The sequence below is a fragment of the Eublepharis macularius genome, chromosome 19 (assembly GCF_028583425.1).
Source record: "Eublepharis macularius isolate TG4126 chromosome 19, MPM_Emac_v1.0, whole genome shotgun sequence".
NCBI lineage: Eukaryota > Metazoa > Chordata > Lepidosauria > Squamata > Eublepharidae > Eublepharis > Eublepharis macularius.
In genome coordinates, this window is record NC_072808.1 from 16,397,202 (window position 1) to 16,417,547 (window position 20,346).

A 20,346-nucleotide genomic window follows, 5' to 3' on the forward strand; every position below is an offset into this window, starting at 1 on the left:
CCTCTCTGCCATGGATTCTCACTGGGTGACCTCCAGCCAGTCATACTCTCAGCCTAACCTACCTCTTAAGGTTGTTGTGAGGATAAAATAGAAGAGAGAATGATGCAAGTTTCTTTGGGTCCCCGTTGGGGAAAAAGGCTGGGTAAAAATGTAGTGAATAAATAAGTAAAATAATAAATGAATTGTGTAAATAATAAAGCCCATTTGCATAACTGACACTATACTATACTATAATTGTAACTAAACTGGACTATACATTACCGATAATTTACATTTATTTACTTTTATTCAGGGCTTTTTTCTGAGAAAAGATATGGTGGAACTCAGGACCGCACAATGATGTCACTTTGGGTCAGCTGGAGCAAGGGGGGGGGTTTAAAGTTTAAATCACCCTCGGCGTGAAAATGGTCACATGGCCGGTGGCCCTACCCCTTGATCTCCAGACAGAGGGGAGTTTCGATTGCCCTCCACACCAGTGGTCTTTTGTCTGGGGATCAGGGGGCGGGGCCATGTGACCATTTTCAAGAGGTGCCGGAACTCCGCTCCACCGCGTTCCAGCTGAAAAAAAGCCCTGCTTTTATTTATTTATGTCATTTATAGTCTGCCTTTCTCACTGAGACTCAAGGCGGATTACACAGTGTGAGATTAGTACAATCAGTAGCAAGGACGGCAGGCATTTCCATACAGTGTCAAGAAGATTTCCATAAACAATGCCATAGGTTAAATAGGTTTTGGTAGATAGGTTAAAGAGATACAAGTATACAAAGATGTATGTTGATTAATAATCCATAAAGCTTTTCCAGTCCAAGCACTGATTGTTTCAAGTCCTTTTTTAGGAAAGGGCGCACACAAGCTCTCACGATAAGTCATAAATAGACCCAGGAGCACCTTTACAATTGTTTTAGTGCACTGGAGTGCTGGAAGCATTGCACAATCACATTTTTGTATTCCTTACAACAACTCTGCAAAGTAGGTCAGTATTATTAAGCAAGCGGAGGGGGTGCCATTAGGTCATTTGCCTAAGGTAGGGTTGCCAAGTCGTGGACGAGAAATCCCTGGAGATTTGGGGGTGGAACCTGGGGAAGGTGGAATTTGGAAAGGGATCTCAGCACAGTTGAAACAACATAGACTCTGCCCTCCAAAGCAGCCATTTTCTCCAGGGGAACTGATCTTCGTTGTCTAGTGATCAGTAGTAATTCTGGGAGATCTCCAGACCCCACCTGGACTAGAGATTAACAATCCATGCCTAAGGTTACCTGCTGAGTTCATGGTAAAAGTGAAGTGGGGCCTTGTGGATTTGTATGGTAGGCTACAACCCTATATACTCTTACCAAGTTGAATACAATGGGACTGAATAACAATAACAATAATTGTAAGTGCTTATATATATCACTCTTCTAGACAGATTAGTGCCCCATTCTTACACAAAGATTCTCGAGCGTAGGGAGATGCAATGTTAGCCAGGACGCGTAGTTTAAAAAGACAGAGCAGAAGGCCAGCATAGATCGCTCTTGAGAACATTTATTAATTTCATCTTCACCTCCTGGAAGACTGTGAGTTTCACCTCCCCTTTTTAAACTAGGCTTCCCTGTTAACATTATGTCTCCTTACACGAGCGTGAACAAAGTCAGTGTTATTAGTAAACATGTGTAGACTTATCAGGATTTGAGTCGTGACACATCAGAAACCAATAATATTTTCAGAGTGTAAGTTTTCGACAGTGAGTGCTTCCTTCGTCAAAATAGGAGCTCAGACTCTAGCAAGCTTACACCCTGGATCACTTCTTTCAGATCTAAAGAAGTGAGCTGTGACTCACGAAAGCTCATACCCTACCACCAATTTTGTTAGTCTTCTAGGTGCTACTGGACTCCTGCTCTTTTCTGCCGCTGTAGACAGGCCACCCATCTCGATCTATCTTAACGCTAACAATCATTCGCGCGCATTGCCTTCCTTTCCAAACGCGCCCTCCGTTGCGGGCGCGCCAGTAACGCAACCGCCTTAATCGCGCCTCCTCCGCCCGGCCAAGAACGAAGCCAGCCGAAGGACTCCAAGCGCGGCGGCCACTCAGCGCTGCCCCCTGGGCCGCCGCTCCTCTCGCTCCCCAGCGCAGCGCAGGACGCGCGTTCGTCGCGGCGCCACGGCGGATTACGCGCGGACCCGTGGCGAAGGCGGAGGAAGCGCCGGGGCCTCTTCGCTCCGGGAAAGCAGCTCGGGGCGTGTGCGCGGAGGGCGGGAGGGCGGAGCGGCTCGACGCCTTTCCCCTTCCCGCCCCGCACTTAGCGATGCCGGGTTAAAATGCGGCTCCAAAATGGCCCGCGCCTGGAAACGCGGCCAGCCTTTGGCGCAGGCCTGACGCGGGGCAGGCGCTTGCGGAGCTCCGGGAGCCCCGAGATCGCCAACAGGGGCGGAGGGGGAAGCCGCCTCCCTCCTCCAGCCTGCCCGAGACCCGCGGGGGGAGCCGGGGAAGCGCCCGGCCGGAGAGGGAGACGAAGACGAGGAGGTGAGCGCGCTCCAGCTCTGCAATCCCGGGCTGGGGGAAACTTTCCCCGGGTCTGGCGGTTTAGGAAGGAGAAAACAGGGAACTAACTAGGCTTGAAGAGCCTGGGCGCGTGCACGGGCGCGTGCACGCGGATGGGGGGGGCGTTGTCAAAAAAGAAAAGCCCTTTGCGCGTCCTTTTTTGCTTCGAGTTCCCCCCACCCTTGCCCGAGCCTAGCAGGAAAAAATGGAAAGCCTGTTTGGATTATGTAGCAGAACTAGGGTTGCCAGCCTCCAGGTTGTGGCTGGAGATCTCCCGGAATTACAGCTGGTCTCCAGGCCTCAGAGATCAGTTCGCCTGGAGAAAATGGCTACTTTGCGGGGTAAAGTCTATGGAATTATGCCATGCTAAGGTCCTTTTCCTCCCCAAACCCCACTTTCTCCAGGTTTCTCCCTCCAGATCTCCAGGAATTTCCCAAGTTGGAGCTGGCAACCCTAAGCAGAACATTAAGAACAACTCTCAGTCAAATGGACCAAGAGTCCAGTAGCGCCTGTAAGACTAACAACATTCGTGGGAAGGGTGTGAGCTTTCGGGAGTCACAGCTCCCTTCTTCAGATACCGATGAATTTCCATTCTGTACAGCTAATGCCTTCCATAGAGATAGATCAAGATGGGGTCAGCGTGTTAGTCTGTCTATAGCAGTAGAAAAGAGCAAGAATCCAGTAGCACCTATAAGACTAAAAAATTGTGGTAGGGTGTGAACTTTTGGGAGTCACAGCTCACTTCTTCAGATACCAAGTACTACACATTTTGTTCGTCTTCTAGGTGCTACTGGACTCTTGCTCTTTTCTACTGCTACAGAGAAACTAACATGGCTACCCATCTTGATTTATCTCAGTAAAATGGATTAACTATCAAATATGTAATTTAAAATGTTGAACATAAAATGCTGAATGTAATGTAGTTTAATATAAGTAAGGGGATTGGAGGGAAGAATTCTGTGAAGTTTATGTATTATGCTATATTTGGTTATCTTTGATTTATATAACTGTTAAATAATTTTCCTTTTTTATTTCTGTATTATCTTGGTTTTAAATAAAATATTTATTTTTTAAAAGTCTTCCCCACAGATTAAAGAGCTACACTACAAATGGATAGCCAGCGTTGTTCGTAAGATACAGATTGTATGAATCGGGCGCATCAGTGCTAGAAAACAACATGGCCCCCCCCAAAAAAACTTGGAATAAATCCCTTTTGTTTCAATGGACCTTGCTTCTGTCAAACTTGGACAGGATTGTAGCTTCTGTGGCTCTTTATTCCAACAGATAAGAGAGAAAAACCCATTAAAAATGAAAGAAAGTCCTTAATCACCTTTGGAGGCTTTGTATATGTTGGGTAAAGGTATGTGTAATGGCTTACTTTTGTAGTTCTTTGGTGCATAGCTGGAATTGCCAACCTCCAGGTTGGTCCTGGAGATCTCCTGGAATTACAGCTGACCTCCAGACAGTAGGGAGTCAGTATCCCTGGAGAAAATGGCTGCTTTGAATGGTGGACTGTATGGCATTCCCTGCACTATAGAATCATAAGAGTTGGAAGGGTCCTCCAGGGTCATCTAGTCCACCCCCCTGCACAGTGCAGGAAATTCATACCTCCCCCTCACGCCCCCAGTGACTCCTGCTCCATGCCCAGAAGATGGCAAAATGCCGTCAGGATCCCTAGCCAAACTGGCCTGTGGAAAATTGCTACCTGACTCTTCCCACGCAAAATCTTCAGGAATTTCCCAACCCAGAAACGGCAACCCTTATGAATAGCTGTCCATGAACTGTAGGGCCAAAACAGCTCCATGTCTGGATCAAGCTTCCAATGATTTCTTCAGTTGAGTTCTCAGGGCTTCGGAGTGTACTTTAGAGGTAATTTTTTTAAAGTTAGTGGATGCTCCAGCCATGCATGGTATGGAGAAAGGGAGCAGGCAAGTCTCCGGTTCAAATGTCACCTTAGTTAGGAACTAGCTAGGCAACTCAGTTCGTTCCTCAACTGCCACATAAGGAACGACAGCGATGTCCTACCTTACAGGGCTGTTGTATGCTTTAGAGAAATTATGAAATTTGTTCTGAGTGCTCTAAAATGCTATGCGTTGTTGAAGAATTGTAGTTGATGAAGCATCTATAATGGATTAAATGGTGTGTCTCTTAACCTTGATATAAATGCCTTGGAGAGATATTGAAGGAAGAGTTTCATAGCTTAACAAAATAAAAAAATTACCAATTGTTGTTGGAAACGAAGGCTGCCTTTTAAAAATAGTTATTTTTTTAAAAATTTCCTCTTGACATCTCATCAGAACCAAGGCAGTTTTAAATTACACCGGTACCAGAATAGCTTTTAAAAGCGGGCCCTTCCTGCTCAAGCATGCTAATTAAAACTCAGCCCTGCTACTTAATAACTTAAAGCTATAGTCGGTTGATTTTTTCCCCCCTTCTAAAGCTTGCAGCCCTTCTTATTACTATTAAAATCTAATCTGGATAAAGTTCCTGTTTCAAAAGTCAATTCCCTACTTGCTAGCACATCGAAATCACTGACACAACATTAGGTAAGCGTGTGTGTGTTAAGATGGAAAGAAGAATCTACGCTCGGTTGTAGAATTATCTAGTGTGGGATGATGGTTTTTGTGTATTGCTGTGGTAGAGGTAACCATGGTGATTTCTTTGAAGGCTTCTTTCTGGCTTTTCTACTTTGCATCGGGAGTAAACTTTTGGCTTCTTCTCTATTTTATGATGTGTGAATTTCCCTTAGCCGGAGTTTTGGGTAGGCGTAGGAGAGGTTGTGTGTGGAATTGGAGTTGTGTAGCGCTGGCATGTGCAGTCTGTTTTCAGGGATGGATTAAAACAAAATGACAATTTTCAAGGAACTTGGCTAAATGCCAAGGACAAAAACACTATAGAAATACATCTAAAGGCTTCATATACAGCATATGAAAATACTGTGCATTGATAGCAGTGTATTTTAAAAGATTCTTCTTATTGCAATAGTCCTTACTAGAGATGGGCACGAACTGGGGGAAAAAAAACGAACCATGTGGTTTGTGGGTCGTCAAATTTCACGAACCATGAACCACGAACTTTCACGAACCTGTCCCTGGTTCGTGAACCGGTTCGTTTGGTTTGTGAAAACGTCACATCTGGGTCAGAAAATCATCATTCCCAGGTCAGCAGAAGGTCCCTTCCGGGCCAGAAGAAGGTCGCTTCCGGGTCAGCAGAAAGTCTGCAGGAAGTCCACCCCCTGTTGCCTAGGAAACGGATTGATTGGCACCAGGCTGTCTGCAGTGACAAACCAAAAAACGAACCAAACGAACCAGCCTAAAGTTTGTGGCGGTTTGTCAGAAATGGGATCTGACGAACCGCGTTTCGCGAACCACAAACCAGTCTGGTTCGTGCTTAATTTTGGTTTGTGTTTTGGTTTGTGCCCATCTCTAGTCCTTACAGCAGGGCTTGACAAATCCCAGACGCCAGGTTGCCATGGCACCTAGAAATTTCATTGTGCCAACGAATATTTTCTGCGTCATTTTTATTGTAGCATCTTTCAGTAAGTGTCAGTGGAAGTACAAAGTACAAACGCAACTAGTTTTTCCACTGCTGAAAAAGTGTGTGTGGTGGTACCCTTTGACTCTCCAAAAGGCTATTTATGTGCACGGAGAAAAGCAGCAAGGAGCAAAATTGGCCACGATTGAGCCTACAGCTTATTTGTCATTTTGTGTCAGAGTATTTTAGTGTTTGACATCAAAATAAATGTTCATGAGATTCTTGTCATTGCTTTTTAAAATGTAAACTGGTGGTGGATGAATTCATTTCATAGCTGCTGTCAATTAAATGGAGCTTTTCAAAACAATAGTGAATGGTGAAAATTGGGGAGAAGTTAGGCTAGGGTTAGAAGTTAGCTTTTTGAAAACCAGGGTTACTCCTATAATGTGTTTATGTACTCTACTTTGTCATAGCTTTAATAAAATTATGAGAAATAGTGAAGGTTAACTAGGAGGCTCCAGTTGGTGCAAAATGCTGCAGCTCGACTGTTAGCAGGAGCGAGCAGGAGCTTGAACATCACTCCCATCCTACAGTCGCTCCATTGGCGACCCATCGTTTACCGTGCTCAGTTCAAGGTATTGGTTATTACATACAAAGCTCTTCACAGCCTTGGCCCAGCATATCTATGAGATCGCCTCACTCCTTATGTTCCTACACAGCAGCTTCACTCATCTGAACAGGGTCTCTTGCAGGTGCCAGGCTGCACATGGGCGAAATCAACAGCAGCCCGTACACAGGGCTTTCTCTGTGGTGGCCCCTACCCTGTGGAATGACCTGCCTGAGGAGGTCAGGAGAGCCCCCCCACTCTCCTGGCTTTCTGCAAACGATGCAAAACCGAATTTTTCAAAAAGGCTTTTTACTCAGATAGGAGGGAAGTATTGTAAGGGAGGGGGTCTCAGATGCTTTGCTAATGAGTTTGGGACCATAGACTTCACCACTATGTTGCCTTACATATTATCTATTGCTCGAATATATACTCCTATATACTATCTGTGCTTCATGGTATCTAATGTCAGTCCTAGAATTGGTTATGTTCTGTTTTAGCATTTCTTCAACTCTGTACTGGATCCTGTTAATGTTGCATTTTTGTAAAATCCTATAGCATTGTTGTGGAAATGCCCTTGGCACTGTATGAAAATGTCCTCGATACTGATTGTACTAATCTCACGCTATGTCATCCGCCTTGAGTCTCTGTGAGAAAGGCGGACTATAAATGACATAAATAAATGAAATAATTAAATAAATAAAATTTGGTCATTCTCTCATTCTGAGAGATTTAACAGAATTTGAAAAATTAGCCTTTAAAAAAGCCAAACTTTAAATGATTTGTTAATAGGCCTACTGTGTAAGAAGGAAAAGGGTTATCAAAAAAGAAGACAAAAAGAGCTAGACTGACAATTCAACGCTGTATCATGGAATTTTTTTGTATACAAGAAGATTGACATTTACTGTGAACGTATCCCAAAGAGAGAGAGTTGTATGATCTGTGTTATTGGTCACCAAGCAGAATATCTAATATTTATAACCCCATGATAAATTTCTGATATTTTGAAGCCTTTCACATGTGGTGACAATCCCCATGAACCATAAACTATTGGAAAATGATCGGCATTTCTTTAAGTGTCAGTTTTAGGATATACCTAAACTGCTGATGTTGAATTATGTAGCGGTTGTCCCAGCCTCCCTTTAAGAATTAGTTTTGTATGCTGTCACAACTGCTTATATAGTATTTGCCAAACACTTTGAAGAAAAACGCTTTCTCAAGCAAAAAAAAATAGCTAGATAAACTAAAAGGGGTGTCGGTGTAATTAGACTGCTTATTTTTAAAAAATAGACCTTTGAAGAATATTAATGTTTCGACAGCTGTGCTAGAGGTATGTGGTGATAGGTGATGCTGCGAAATGCACGCTCAAGGTACATTATTACTATTACTATTGATGTCATTTATGGTCTGCCTTTCTCACTGAGACCCAAGGCGGATTGCACCGTGTGAGATTAGTACTGTCAGTATCAAGGACAATTTCATAAACAATGCCAAAGGGTAAATGAACGCAAGTTTACAAAGACATAACATTAGCAAGAATCCAATACAGAGTTGAAGAAATGCTGGAATAATATGCAATTCTTGGGCTGGCATAGAAGCACATATTTAAAGCAACAGATCGTATGTAAGGCAACAGAGTCTGTGGGTGAAGTCTATGGTCCCTAACTCATTACTGGATCATCTGAGGGCCAAACTACAAGTGACGAATGACACTTGAATGGCAAGTGTATTCCTCCCTGTTCACTTGCCCTTCACGTGCTCTCCACTCAATCCACTTGCCGTTCAAGTGTCATTCCTCACTTGTAGCTTGGCCCTGAGACCCCTCCCTACAATACAAAAGCCTTTTTTTAAACATTCAGTTTTGCATCACTTGCAGAAAGCTAGGAGAGTGGGGGGGGGGGGTCTCCTGACTTCCTCAGGCAGGCCGTTCCTACTAGGGGCCACCACAGGAAAGCCCGTGTATGGGCTGCTGTGGATTTCATCCATGTGCAGGGTGGCACCTGCAGGAGACACGTTCAGATGAACGATACTGATTCAACATCGGTGGTGGGCTGTTGCTCTCTTTATTTATTTTATGTACTTCATTTATACCCTACAGCATGACATGCAGGAGGAGGCGGGAGAGAGAGTGACTTGTCTGATGGTGAAGAGAGGTTGTTTTGAACGAGGGAGTTCAGGTTTACAATCCATGCTCTTAGACTCAATTTGCATGTGCTCCTTAAAAATATTTCTTGACCACTGTTGGTGTTTAGGGTTGCCTCACACTGTGAAACCATAAAAAATGTTGTATTTATGAATGTTGGAACCTTAATGGTAACTCGTTGACATTTACCGTCTTTGTAATATTTTAAGCCCAAGAAGCAGGGCTTTTTTTCTGGGAAAAGAGGTGGTAGAACTCAGTGGGTTGCCAGCACAGGGGGCAACTCCTGGCGGCAGGTGGTGCCCCTGGTACCACATGCACACGTGCAAAGTGCGCGCGTGCTTCCAGGACTGTGCAACGACGTCACTTTGGGTCAGCAGGAACAAGGGGGGAGTTTTTTTAAAATTTAAATTGCCCTCAGCGAAAATGGTGAAATGGCCAGTGGCCCCTTCAAACCAGAGGCAAGTGGAAAATATTGTGGCTGCCCACACGTGACCAACACCCAGTTTTAAATGTGCTTCTCCACATGTAAATAGGGAATCGATCTAAACGCTCCTGCATTGGGTGACTACTAATTCGATTGGCTGTGCGGGGAGGTTGTTTAAAGTCTGTGTTGCAGTAGCCTGGACTTCACAATGCATGTGTAGTAGAGGCCTTAGATATGCGTGCTTGTTACTGGAGGGTAGTGTAGAGGAGAAGGAACTGCGACAAGCCTGTTGGAAGGGCATTTGTGAAGCTAGTCGAGGACTTCAGTAGTTCTCCAACCACCTTTCCGAGTAGACTTGAGGTCAACTCCTAATCTTTGCCAACCCTGTAAGGTAGGACAGGCGGAGTTCCGGCTGAACGAGGATCTCATCTTGGCTCTCTTCCCAGTTCAAAATTCTGTCCGCATCAATGGAAAGCTTGTTGTGCTAGAGAGGCATTATATGTCTTTTGCAATGGATCTATCTCAGTGGTGTTCAGCCTTCCCAGACTGACCTTTAGCAGCAGGAAGTGCAAATGCAAGGCGGGATGTTTCCTGCCATTAGTTATGTGACAGGAAGAGGAGGAGCCAGAGTCTCCAAAGCCGCTTCAGTGTTGCAATCCTCTACATTATTGAGTGCCCTGTTGATCCTTTCTGCATGTGTGCACAGAGAGACAGGAGGTGCAGCGTTCTTGTTCTCTGTGCATGCACTCCAGATGTAACAGAAATGGCAGTTCTGTTAGGGGCCCATAATCCAGCAGGCAGGGTTCTGTAATCCCTCAGACCTTTGACTGTTCTGGGAGCAGTGTGAGAAACAGGTGCCTGGACCTTTCTGGACCTCGTAGACTTTCTGGTCTTATGCAGATGGTTAAGTGGCACTCAAAAGCATTTTTCTTTTCCCCTTTCGTGGGTCATCTATGTCCTCCCAGAGAAGTTTCATAATTCTGTTTCTTGCTTAATACACGCCCAGATGCATGAAGCGGACTTTATACCGAATCAGACCCCTGGTCCATCTAGGTCGGTATTGTCGCTCTATTGAGCTCCCCAAGGTGTTAGGCAAAGGCCTTTCTTATCACCTACTACCTGACCCATTCAACTGGAGGTGCCGGGAACTGAACTTGGCACCTCCTGCGTGTAAAGCAGGCACTCTACCAGGTTCCTCCCAGCAATAAAATTTCTACTAATTGTTAGGCCACTGGAGGCGATTGGAGTCAAGAGCTGGTACAGTTTAAAATGAGAGAGTCTGTCAACACGAGACATCTAACACGTGAAGAACACGGGTCAGGAGATGCAATGGTATCCGGGAAGGGTAGTTTAAAAAGATAGAGCTGGCGGCAGGGCAAAGGCTTTGCTATACACTGGAGCTGTGAAATGCCAGAAAGGAAACTTCAGCCCATTAGAACCTCTCCAGGTCCAAGCCTAGCTCTGGAAGGCAGCTCCAGCCCATTTCCATTCCTCGCTGCCCTCTAGTTGCGATCCCACACAGTTTTAGACTGGAGAGGTGAAATTGACAGAGCCTTCAGGGAGGCCAAGTTGAAATTAACAAACCCCCTGAGGAGCAATCTCCGCCAACTCTGTCTTTTTAAACTACCCTTCCTGGCTAACATTGTGTCTCCCTACACTTGACGAACACATGCTGAGGCGTCTCGTGTAGAGAGGCTCAGAGTTAAAGCCTATTGTAATGATGTGATGGGAGAAGGGATTGTGGCTCCAGTGGTAGAGAATATACCTTGCGTGTAGTAGGTCCAACTCGATCCCTGGCCTCTTCAGGGAGAACATCTCACTGTCAATCAGAGCCAACGCCCTTGAGCTAGGGAGGCAAACTGGCTGACTCAGGATAACGTTGGGATGTGTTTTTGCAGTGACCGTGTGTGCAGTGCCGTCCCTTTATTAGAGCTGCTATACTTAATGGCTCGATAAAGTAAGCTGCAACCTATGGAAGCTCATTTCAAGTTACAAAAGTTCATTTCATGCAGCGCCATGGTCTGATTTGGTATAAGGCAGTTTCTTGGGACTCCGCTGGTCTTCTTTCTCTTCCACCCCTGAGGCACCTCTGTCTCGTGCACTATAGTTGTTTTGGCTGCGGCCTGCATTTACAGACCCAACAGGCTGTAAGCAGACCTCTGTGCAGCTGAATGCTAAACCAGAAAGACTCAGGTTCAAAACTTGCCTTTTTAATGGAACTTGCTGGGAGGTTTTTTTTACAAAAAACTTTTTATTTAATTTTATTTTCCAGATATTTTATAAACAACAGCGTAATCAACAAACTAATATTACAATAAAAGGTTAATAGTAAATTCAGCTTAACAATAGAAGTATTTAAGAAGAGTTGTAATAGAGCGTGCTAATAAAGTACAAAATCTGAGTATTTTTTTGGCAAAGAGATACGGGAAGATGCATAACTCGTTACATGATCAAAAAAGGGAAACCATTTTTCCAAGAGACAAGATTAGAAATTAGTGTTATTATTTGTTATTAACTGTTCAGACATCCGTTACCACAATATCCCACATTTTCTGTATCCACTGTGTAATTGAGGGAATTTTATCTGATTTCCAGTTCTGTGCTAAGAAAGACTTGGCTACAAATAATAATAATAATGAAATTAAATTTCTCCTCAATGGTAGAACTGAATAATTATTCCAGGGGTTTAATAAAATGATTTCTGGATTGAGTGGTATGCTATATTGTGCTATTTTTGCAATATAGTCTAAAATCTTGCTGGGAGGCCTTTGACACCCTGCTACATTTCTTCCAAAGCATCCCCTTCCCCCATTTGCAAGGTGGTGATAACCTTCTACTTCTCCCAATTATTTTCTGTTAAGACCACCTCTTCCAGTATCAACCTACGCGACAGCTCCACTCTCCAAACCAACATTGTTCGGTTATTCCCTCTTTTAGGGTAGCTGTGTTAGCAAAATACAGTGGAAGTCCTGTGGCACCCCAAAGACTAACAAAGTTTATTCCAGCGCAAGCTTTCACGAGATAGACCTGACTTCATGAGATGTGTATCCCCTTTTCTATGGGTAGTTAGGAAGGTCTGTACTAAAACTTGAAGTCTTTCAGAGACTGCTCCTGTTTCATGGAATAACTTTTCTAACTTTGTTAGAAAAGCTTTCACTTTGTTGAGATGCTGCAAGTTTGTACAAGATGGGATAACCCAGGAGGGCTTGTCACATTGTTGTATGTATGTATGTATGTATGTATGTATGTATGTATGTATGTATGTATGTATGTATGTATGTATGTATGTATGTATGTATGTATGTATGTATGTATGTATGTATGTATGTATGTCATGTATAGTCCGCCTTTCTCACTGAGACTCAAGGTGGATTAAATAGCATGGGATTAGTACAATCAGTGGCAAGGACGAGGGCAGGCATTTCCACACAGTGTCAAGAACATTTCCATAAACAATGTCATAGGGTAAATGAATGCAAGTTTACAAAGACATAGCATTAGCAAGATCCAGAGGAGTTAGCCGTGTTAGTCTGTAGTAGCAAAATCAAAAAGAGTCCAGTAGCACCTTTAAGACTAACCAATTTTATTATAGCATAAGCTTTCGAGAATCAAGTTCTCTTCATCAGATGCCTGATCAAAACTGGGCAGATACAGAAGAGGAGGGGGAAAAAGAGAGAAGGAAGGGGGCATAAGCAATATGGGGTTGAAGAATTGCTGAAACAGAACATAATTCTAGGACTTACATTGAACAACATAAAGCACAGGTAGGATATAGGAGTACATATTTAAAGCAACCGATAATATGTAAGGCAACATAATGGTGAATCTATGGTTCCTAACTCATTAGCGAAACATCTGGGATCCCTTTCCTACAATACTGCCCTCTTAGTTGAGAAAAAGTCCTTTTGGAATAATGCAGTTTTACAGAAAGCCAGGACTGGGGGCGCTCTCCTGACCTCCTCGGGCAGGCCGTTCCATAGCATAGGGGCCACCACAGAGAAAGCCCCGTGTATGGGCTGCTGTTGATTTCATCCATGTGCAGGCCGGCACCTGCAGGAGACCCTGTCCAGATGAGCTGTTCCTTTTAATTGATTTTAAATTTTAAAAATTATGGCTGTAAGATGCTTTGAGACTGGTTTTGGAAAAGAGCATGCTAAAAATTCTCGACATAAATAAAAACGAAGAACTGCCACGGAATCTTTTAATATTCTCATCTAATGGGCTTCGGGAGACTGCTGGGCAGGCCTTCGTATTTAGCAGCCGGGACCTTAATGCACTTAAGAGAGCCCTGACGATATATGTATTGGTGGTTGTCCAATGTTTGCCTCATTGGCCCCTAAGATTCCTGCTGATTGCCACTCGTGTTCTGGTAATTCCATTTCTGTTTGGCTGTTAACAAACTGGCTTTATAATTGCATTGTATTCCGTTCTTTTTCCGTGCCTTCCTTTTGAGAATGTACTGTTTGCTCCACCGTGCCAGTTACCTTTAAATAAATCCAAATTCAGAACGGTTGCCAGCATTTCTGAAGCTCCTTGAACTCTTCATGCTCAGTAGTTATTGCAAACATTAATTACGTCGATGTTATCATCAAAGTTTAGGTCGGTAGCGATCTTGCAAAATTCGGCCTAAAAGAAGAGGGGTTCCCACCTTTTCTTTTTCTCCCTCTCTGCAATCTTCTCACCTTTCTTTCAGTCTTAGGCACTGGTTCAACTCTTTTGGTGTGCCACTTTGCACCACCCCTGGCAGCAAAAGTTTCCACTTCCTTCTGCTTGGCTCCCTGGGAGTGAAAGTGTCTTTGTTTTCAGCTCTTCTCCTGCCGTGCCGGTTGCACAATCCTTCCCTCTGACTTCAGAGTGTCCTTTGCACTCCCTTAGATCTTCCGCTTGCTGACTCCATACAACATGAAGTTCCACTCAGGTTTTGTGCCACTTAGTGCGGTCAGAAGGCTCTTCATGGATTCCAGATGGTTGTTTGCTCAAACTTGACGATCTGTGGCTATAGCTCAGCTGTCTCTGGATTCTGTCTTTGGGTCCTGGAGAGAGAGGGGGTCTTCAAGATCTGTGCAGCTGTCTTTGAATGCTGTGGAGATGCAGGGACAAATTTAGGAGGCTGTGATGTGCATTTTAATTTCTGCAGGTGGTTGCTTGCTTTCTTCCAGTAGCTTGATCTGAAAATGAGGCCTTCTTTAGGACAGATTCAGGCAGTCTAATTCCAACATATGCAGATCTTATAGCAGCAGCGTGGTGGGGAAGTGGTAGAATTAAACACATAAGAGAGTTTCCTAGTAGATCTGACCAAAGTTTCATCGAGCCAAGCTCCCTTTCCCTGATTTTGATCAGCCAGGTTTCTTCTGGAAAGCCTGCAAGCAGAGTATAATCAAAATGTTCTTAGCAATTGTTATTCAGGTATACTGCTCCTCAGTGCAGAGGCTTTATTAGTTACTATTGGCTTGGACCCAAACTAACATTTCCATGAGCAGTCTCTTATGTCCATGGAACAAGATTTTTTTTGTGTGTGTGTGGGGGGGAAGCTTTCAAGAACCTCAGCTTTCTTCGTCAGATACATCTGATGAAGAGATCTGAGGTTCTCGAAAGCTTATGCTACAATAAAATTGGTTAATCTTAAAGGTTCTACTGGACTGTACAATTTTGCAACTACAGACTAACACAGCTAACCCCTCTGGATCTTTGGGGGTGGGGGGTTTCTATAGGAGAGGGGAGATTGTGCTCCAAAGGTGGCAGTTCATGCATACGCAGAAACGTCAGCCTGGCTCCGATCAATTATGGCTAATAGTCATTAACAGATAGATTTTTTTCCAAAAGCAAGCCTAATTTGTTTTTAAAGGCACATTTGCCGTTATCGTTTTGGGAGAACGAATTCCTGAAGATGATTACGTGTTTGAATGAAGAAAACCTTCTGTTTGGTTTTGCCCTGTGTGTAATGACGGTAAATGTCTTTTGAATGACTGGCATATGGGTGTGTCTTGTCTCACATCCAGGTGTTTTAAGGCCGTATCCCCGTTCTTGTCTTCATGAAGTTTATTAGCTTGTGAACCTCAGTTATAACCCCTTGTACCCTTACACTGTGAAAATTAAGAGGCCTAACTTTGTAGTGTAAATGCTCCTCCATCCTATTTCTTTTTTAACTAACTCTGTCGGCTTTGCTATCTCCTTCCAGGGATCTCTTTTCCAGTCTTCCACAAAGCTGTCCTTTAGGGCCGTGGGAGGCTTTAATCCCAAACTGATCATTATCCCTCCTCCCCACTTATGAAAACTGTTAATGAGCAGTTGGAATGTTTATGAACACTCCATGACATGGTAACGCAGGCTTTATCACTGCAAGTGTAATGCAATCTACTTACATCACTGTATACATGACGGTGGGATTTTCCTTTATATTTTGTGCAAAGTTATAAAGGAATTCGTTTCAGTTGATCTAGTTCAGTCTATATGCTCAAGGTAAACATCACCCTTTAAATGGTAATGAGCAGCTTGCGAGTTTGTTAAATACGGAGTAGCTAATGAGGACCGCACACGAGAGGAAATTGGGTTGCTATATTGCCGTGTGAAATGGACAACTTTGAGGGAAATTGTAAGTCTGGTACATTTAATATGTAAGAAATGCTTTATTTATAATTGGATGCGGGTTGCTTGATGAACGGATAATTATGTTTTTAGAAAGAAATTATTGGCTGGGAAGAAGAGACATCGAAACGAGCAAGATCACAAGCCGGCGGGCTCGTTGCCAACTGACAGGAGCCTCCGGCTACCGCAGTAGGAACCAGAACCTTATCAGCATCCACCTGGAAGAAAACCCAAATAGTAATAATATTATATATATGGACTCGTGGTTGTAATTACGGGCTTACCTTGAGCCTATGGACTGAACTAGATCGACTGAAATGAATTCCTTTATAACTTTTCACAAAATATGGAGCACTTGCACTTTAAATAATATAATTGTATGTTGTATAACACCAGGTAGTGTTTTTGGTCTTCTTTTGCTCTGGTTGTGTTGTTGCTAGTGGAGACCTTCCCTTATTTTGTATAGGGATTTTCCTTTAACCTAATGTGTACCTTTATGTAAAAGAGTCTAACATGGTAAATTACAAAGTTTTGATTTTTTTTAAAAAAAGATTTTGCATCTTGTCCAAAGTGCGGAGTGGCTGAGGAGCCCAATATAATCCTATGCAGTTACCCCAATCTAAGCCCATTGACTTCAGTGGAAATAGAACGGAGTAACGCTGCACAGGATTGTACTGGTGAAAACTTTGCACTCATCAAAGGCAGTGTGGAAGTAATGGGTTGTCTGAATGCAAGCAAAACCGTGGCAAGAAGAGAGACAGAGTCAGCTACAGCAATATGGTGGGTTGGGTTTTATTGTTCTCCAGGGCTTTTTTTCAGCAGGAACGCGGTGGAATGGAGTTCCGGCACCTCTTGAAAATGGTCACGTGGCCGGTGGCCCCGCCCCCTGATCTCCAGACAGAGGGGAGTTTAGATTGCCCTCCGCGCAGCAGCAGCAGTGCAGAGGGCCATCTAAACTCCCCTCTGCCTGGAGATCAGAGGGCGGAGCCACCTGCCATGTGACCATTTTCGCCAAGGGTGATTTAAACTTTAAAAAACTCCCCCCTTGTTCCAGCTGACCCAAAGTGACATCATTGTGCGGTCCTGAGTTCCACCACTGAGTTCCACCACCTCTTTTCCCAGAAAAAAAAGCCCTGTTGTTCTCCTTATCTAAACTATGATCAGTACTGCTTGTTCCATCAAGATGGAATTGGAAGCAGAGAATCTCCTTGTTTGCCGTATGAAAACTAGATTGATTTGCAACAGTAGGAAGTTGTGGTTGGAGAAGCGAGAAACTTTTGTTTACAACTTCTTTCGGTTTTGCTGGCAAATAAATTCAGAAAGAGCCGATGAAAAAGAGATTGATTTGCAATAGTAGAAAGTTGTGGTCGGGGAAGTGAGAATCCTTTGTTTACAACTTCTTTTGGTTTTGCTGGTAAATAACATCCGCCCACTGCATGCTTTAGTGGAGGCTCTTTCTCCAGACAAACATGCGCTGAGTCAACCCATTTGTTTACCAAGGTCAGCTTAGTTTCCTTTGACTGGCAGAGGCTGTCTAGGATCTCAGATGGAGGTCTTTAATAACTTTGCAACCTGATCCTTGTAACTGGGGCCTTTTGCATGCCAAGCACATTCTCTACCCCTGACCCCAGACCCTCCCTAACGGATTGTGATAAATAGGCAGGTGTACTTTGCTTATGCTCAGAAGCCATCTTTATTTTTTGGATTCTCAATTGCAATATTCCACTGATCAGCCCAGTATTTCATCCTTGGCAGTTTTTTAGAAAAGCATATGTAGCTGGAGGGCAGGGGGCTATATTTTTTACTTCTTTTCGAATTTTCCCACTTTTCTAAGATTGTTCCCAAGGTTGAGTGAGGACTTTCAGTCTCGACATTGATTGCTTTCAATAACTGCTTCCTTTCACACGAGAGGTACACACTGAATTACCTTTTACCCTTTTTTAGCAGAAAGAAACAAAAATGGAAGAGGTCTGCACGTGATCAGGGGCACTAAAAAGATTCACACACCTCATTTTAACTATTCTAATTCACCTGATAGAAGGAAAATAGTAAAGAGTCCAGTAGCACCTTTAAGACGAACCAACTTTACTGTAGCATAAGCCTTCGAGAACCACAGCTCTCTTCGTCAGATGCATCTGATGAAGAGAGCTGTGGTTCTCGAAAGCTTATGCTACAGTAAAGTTGGTTAGTCTTAAAGGTGCTACTGGACTCTTTTCTATTTTGCTACTACAGACTAACACAGCTAACCCCTCTGGATCTATTACCTGCTAGAAGGCTGAGCCAGTGCTCCTGGGACCTGGCTTGCTCTTGTCCAGCAGTGGCCTTCCAGGGGAACGGCCTACTGGGAAATTTACTTGTATTTATGGGTCCTTTCCAACTCCAGTGGGGCAGTATTTGTCACTGCTGTGACATGCAGTGATCTCACTGTCATAGATACACGATCTCTTCACCATGGATACAATTTGGCCCAGGTATGCTTAACTCACATTTCCCCCCTCACAGTATCAATTTGGCTATATGGAGCACCTCTAACTTATTTTCTGAAAGGGCAAGATGGAGTGGGACACAAAACACAGATGTGGGGACAGACTTTTTCTCGTTCGTTTAAAATGTGGAGACCGTTGTGGGAGAAGACGGTGCCCAGGAAAGTAAAGAGGCTTTGTCTTCTGTAAAGAGAGAGATTCAGAGGGACCGAGTATAAGTCTACAGACTGAGATTGTGACCATTAATGCTTAAAGAAGAACACAGAATTGTGACTCATGACCAATGTATTTCTTCAAACAGCCTCAACTCTCTGCTCCCAGAATCTGGGATCGTGGCCGACATTGACTTGGAGAACATTCTCTCATTGAACAGCGACAGCTTCTACGAGCTGAAGAGTCAGCCCATTGGCGTGAGGTAAGGGAAAAAAGAAGGAAGCCATTTTGGGTCCACCTTGGATTCTGAAGCAGCCACCACCTGAGGCTCTTTTTCATGTATCTACCATCTATTTTATCTATCATCTATTTCATCTATCAACCTACTTCCTTCTCAGTTTTGGGCTGAGGAGACCGAAATACACCAATAGCAAATGTGGCTTCTCAGATAATTTCCCCTCAACTGTTAGCCTCTGTTGTTGGACAAGTTGAGAAGAACAAGGCCGTTTCCACACGTCCTGGCATAGCGTTAAACTCACAGAACGAGAGCATCTTCCTGGCGCTTGCTGCCGCGCCGCCCAGCTCGCCGGGAGCCGAGGCGAGGCAGGCAGCAGTGGCGAAGGGGCAGAGAGGCGAGCAGGGTGGCCTGCTTCCCCACTTGCTGCCACGCTGCCAGGGCGCCTGGCTCACTGGGAGCCGAGCTGAGGGGGCAGCAGTGGCGAAGGGGCGGAGAGGTGAGTGGAGCGGCCCGCTTCCCCACTTGCCTCCCCGCTTGCTGCCGCACCGCCAGGGCATTCGGCTCACCGGGAGCCAAACCGAGGCGGGCAGCAGCTGCGAAGGGGCGGAGAGGCGAGTGGGGATGGTGCCTCCTTCTAAGTTCGGCGCTTGTGGCGGCTGCCCCCAACGCCTCAATGGACACGCTGGCCCTGATAATGCCATAGACTGAACCATCCAAAGCAGCCATTTTCTCCAGGGGAACTGATCTTTGCCACCTGGAGATCAGTTGTAATTCCAGGAGATCGCCAGCCACCACCTGGAGGCTGGCAACCCTATCTTCTTGCATGTACATGTGCTCTCCCAGCAGGTGCGATGGCATCACTTCTGGAAGTGATGTCATCACGCCTGGTGGAGGGCATGCTCCTGTGTTTCACAGGGGCCATGTGAAGAGTGGGCACATGCCCGCTGTACACTAGACTGGGAGGTTTTTTGCCTCCCAGTTCCAGTCCGCGGACCTTCCCCCAGCTGCTGGCCAGGTGAGTGGCAGGTGGGGGGCAGAGGCTGGGAGCAGGGGGTCCCCTGCCTGCACCGGGGGCCTGGCACCCCTACTTCTAGAGCATTAGGCGTCTAAGGCTGCTGTTAATCCCTGTGCGGGGGTACATTCATTGTTCTCCTTCCAAAGGATTTCACAAGGAGGATCCAACTCTGAAAGTGTTGAATTAGAATTCTTTAACAAATTCAAGACAATGTTGCTCCCTGGGGATTAACGTGGACCTTCGCTTCCTGCAGCATATCCCACACTTTACAGACGTTACTTTTTTCTTGCATATTCCTCATCTCACATTTCTGCTATTATCTCATTTCCTGTTGCATTCAGTTTCATGTTTATTCTGGTCTGCTGTTGTTGGCTGTGGCTGGGAGTGTCTCACACCCACTCTGGGTGATATGATTTTCTCCTTTGATTGGATCTTGTTTTATGCTAGCTTCCCTTTGTAACATTCCCTCTCCCCTTTTCTGTTGGATATGCAATTGAGCCTAATGGATGCAAACTCCCAAGCCTCTGAGGAAGTGAGCTCGGATTGACAAAAGCTTATACTGAAATAAATGTTTGTTCTTCTTTAAGGTGCTACTGGACTCCTGTATCATTATGTAATGCTTACTTTCCTCCAAAACCTGAACTTACTTTGTTGCTTTAAAAGCATGAAATGTATCATTTATAATTTAGTATGTAAAAGTGTAGTAGGT

The 20,346-nt window shown here is 44.5% G+C and overlaps 1 protein-coding gene across 1 annotated transcript in view; it reads left to right on the top strand.

Annotated features, from left to right (window-relative positions):
• TFE3 (transcription factor binding to IGHM enhancer 3) overlaps nt 1–20,346 on the top strand; it is a 47,607-nt gene that overhangs the window by 4,973 nt on the left and 22,288 nt on the right. Inside the window, exon 2 of the mRNA XM_055003407.1 lies at nt 18,533–18,646. Coding sequence (XP_054859382.1) covers nt 18,533–18,646 — 114 coding nt within the window. The remainder of the gene's footprint in view (nt 1–18,532; nt 18,647–20,346) is intronic.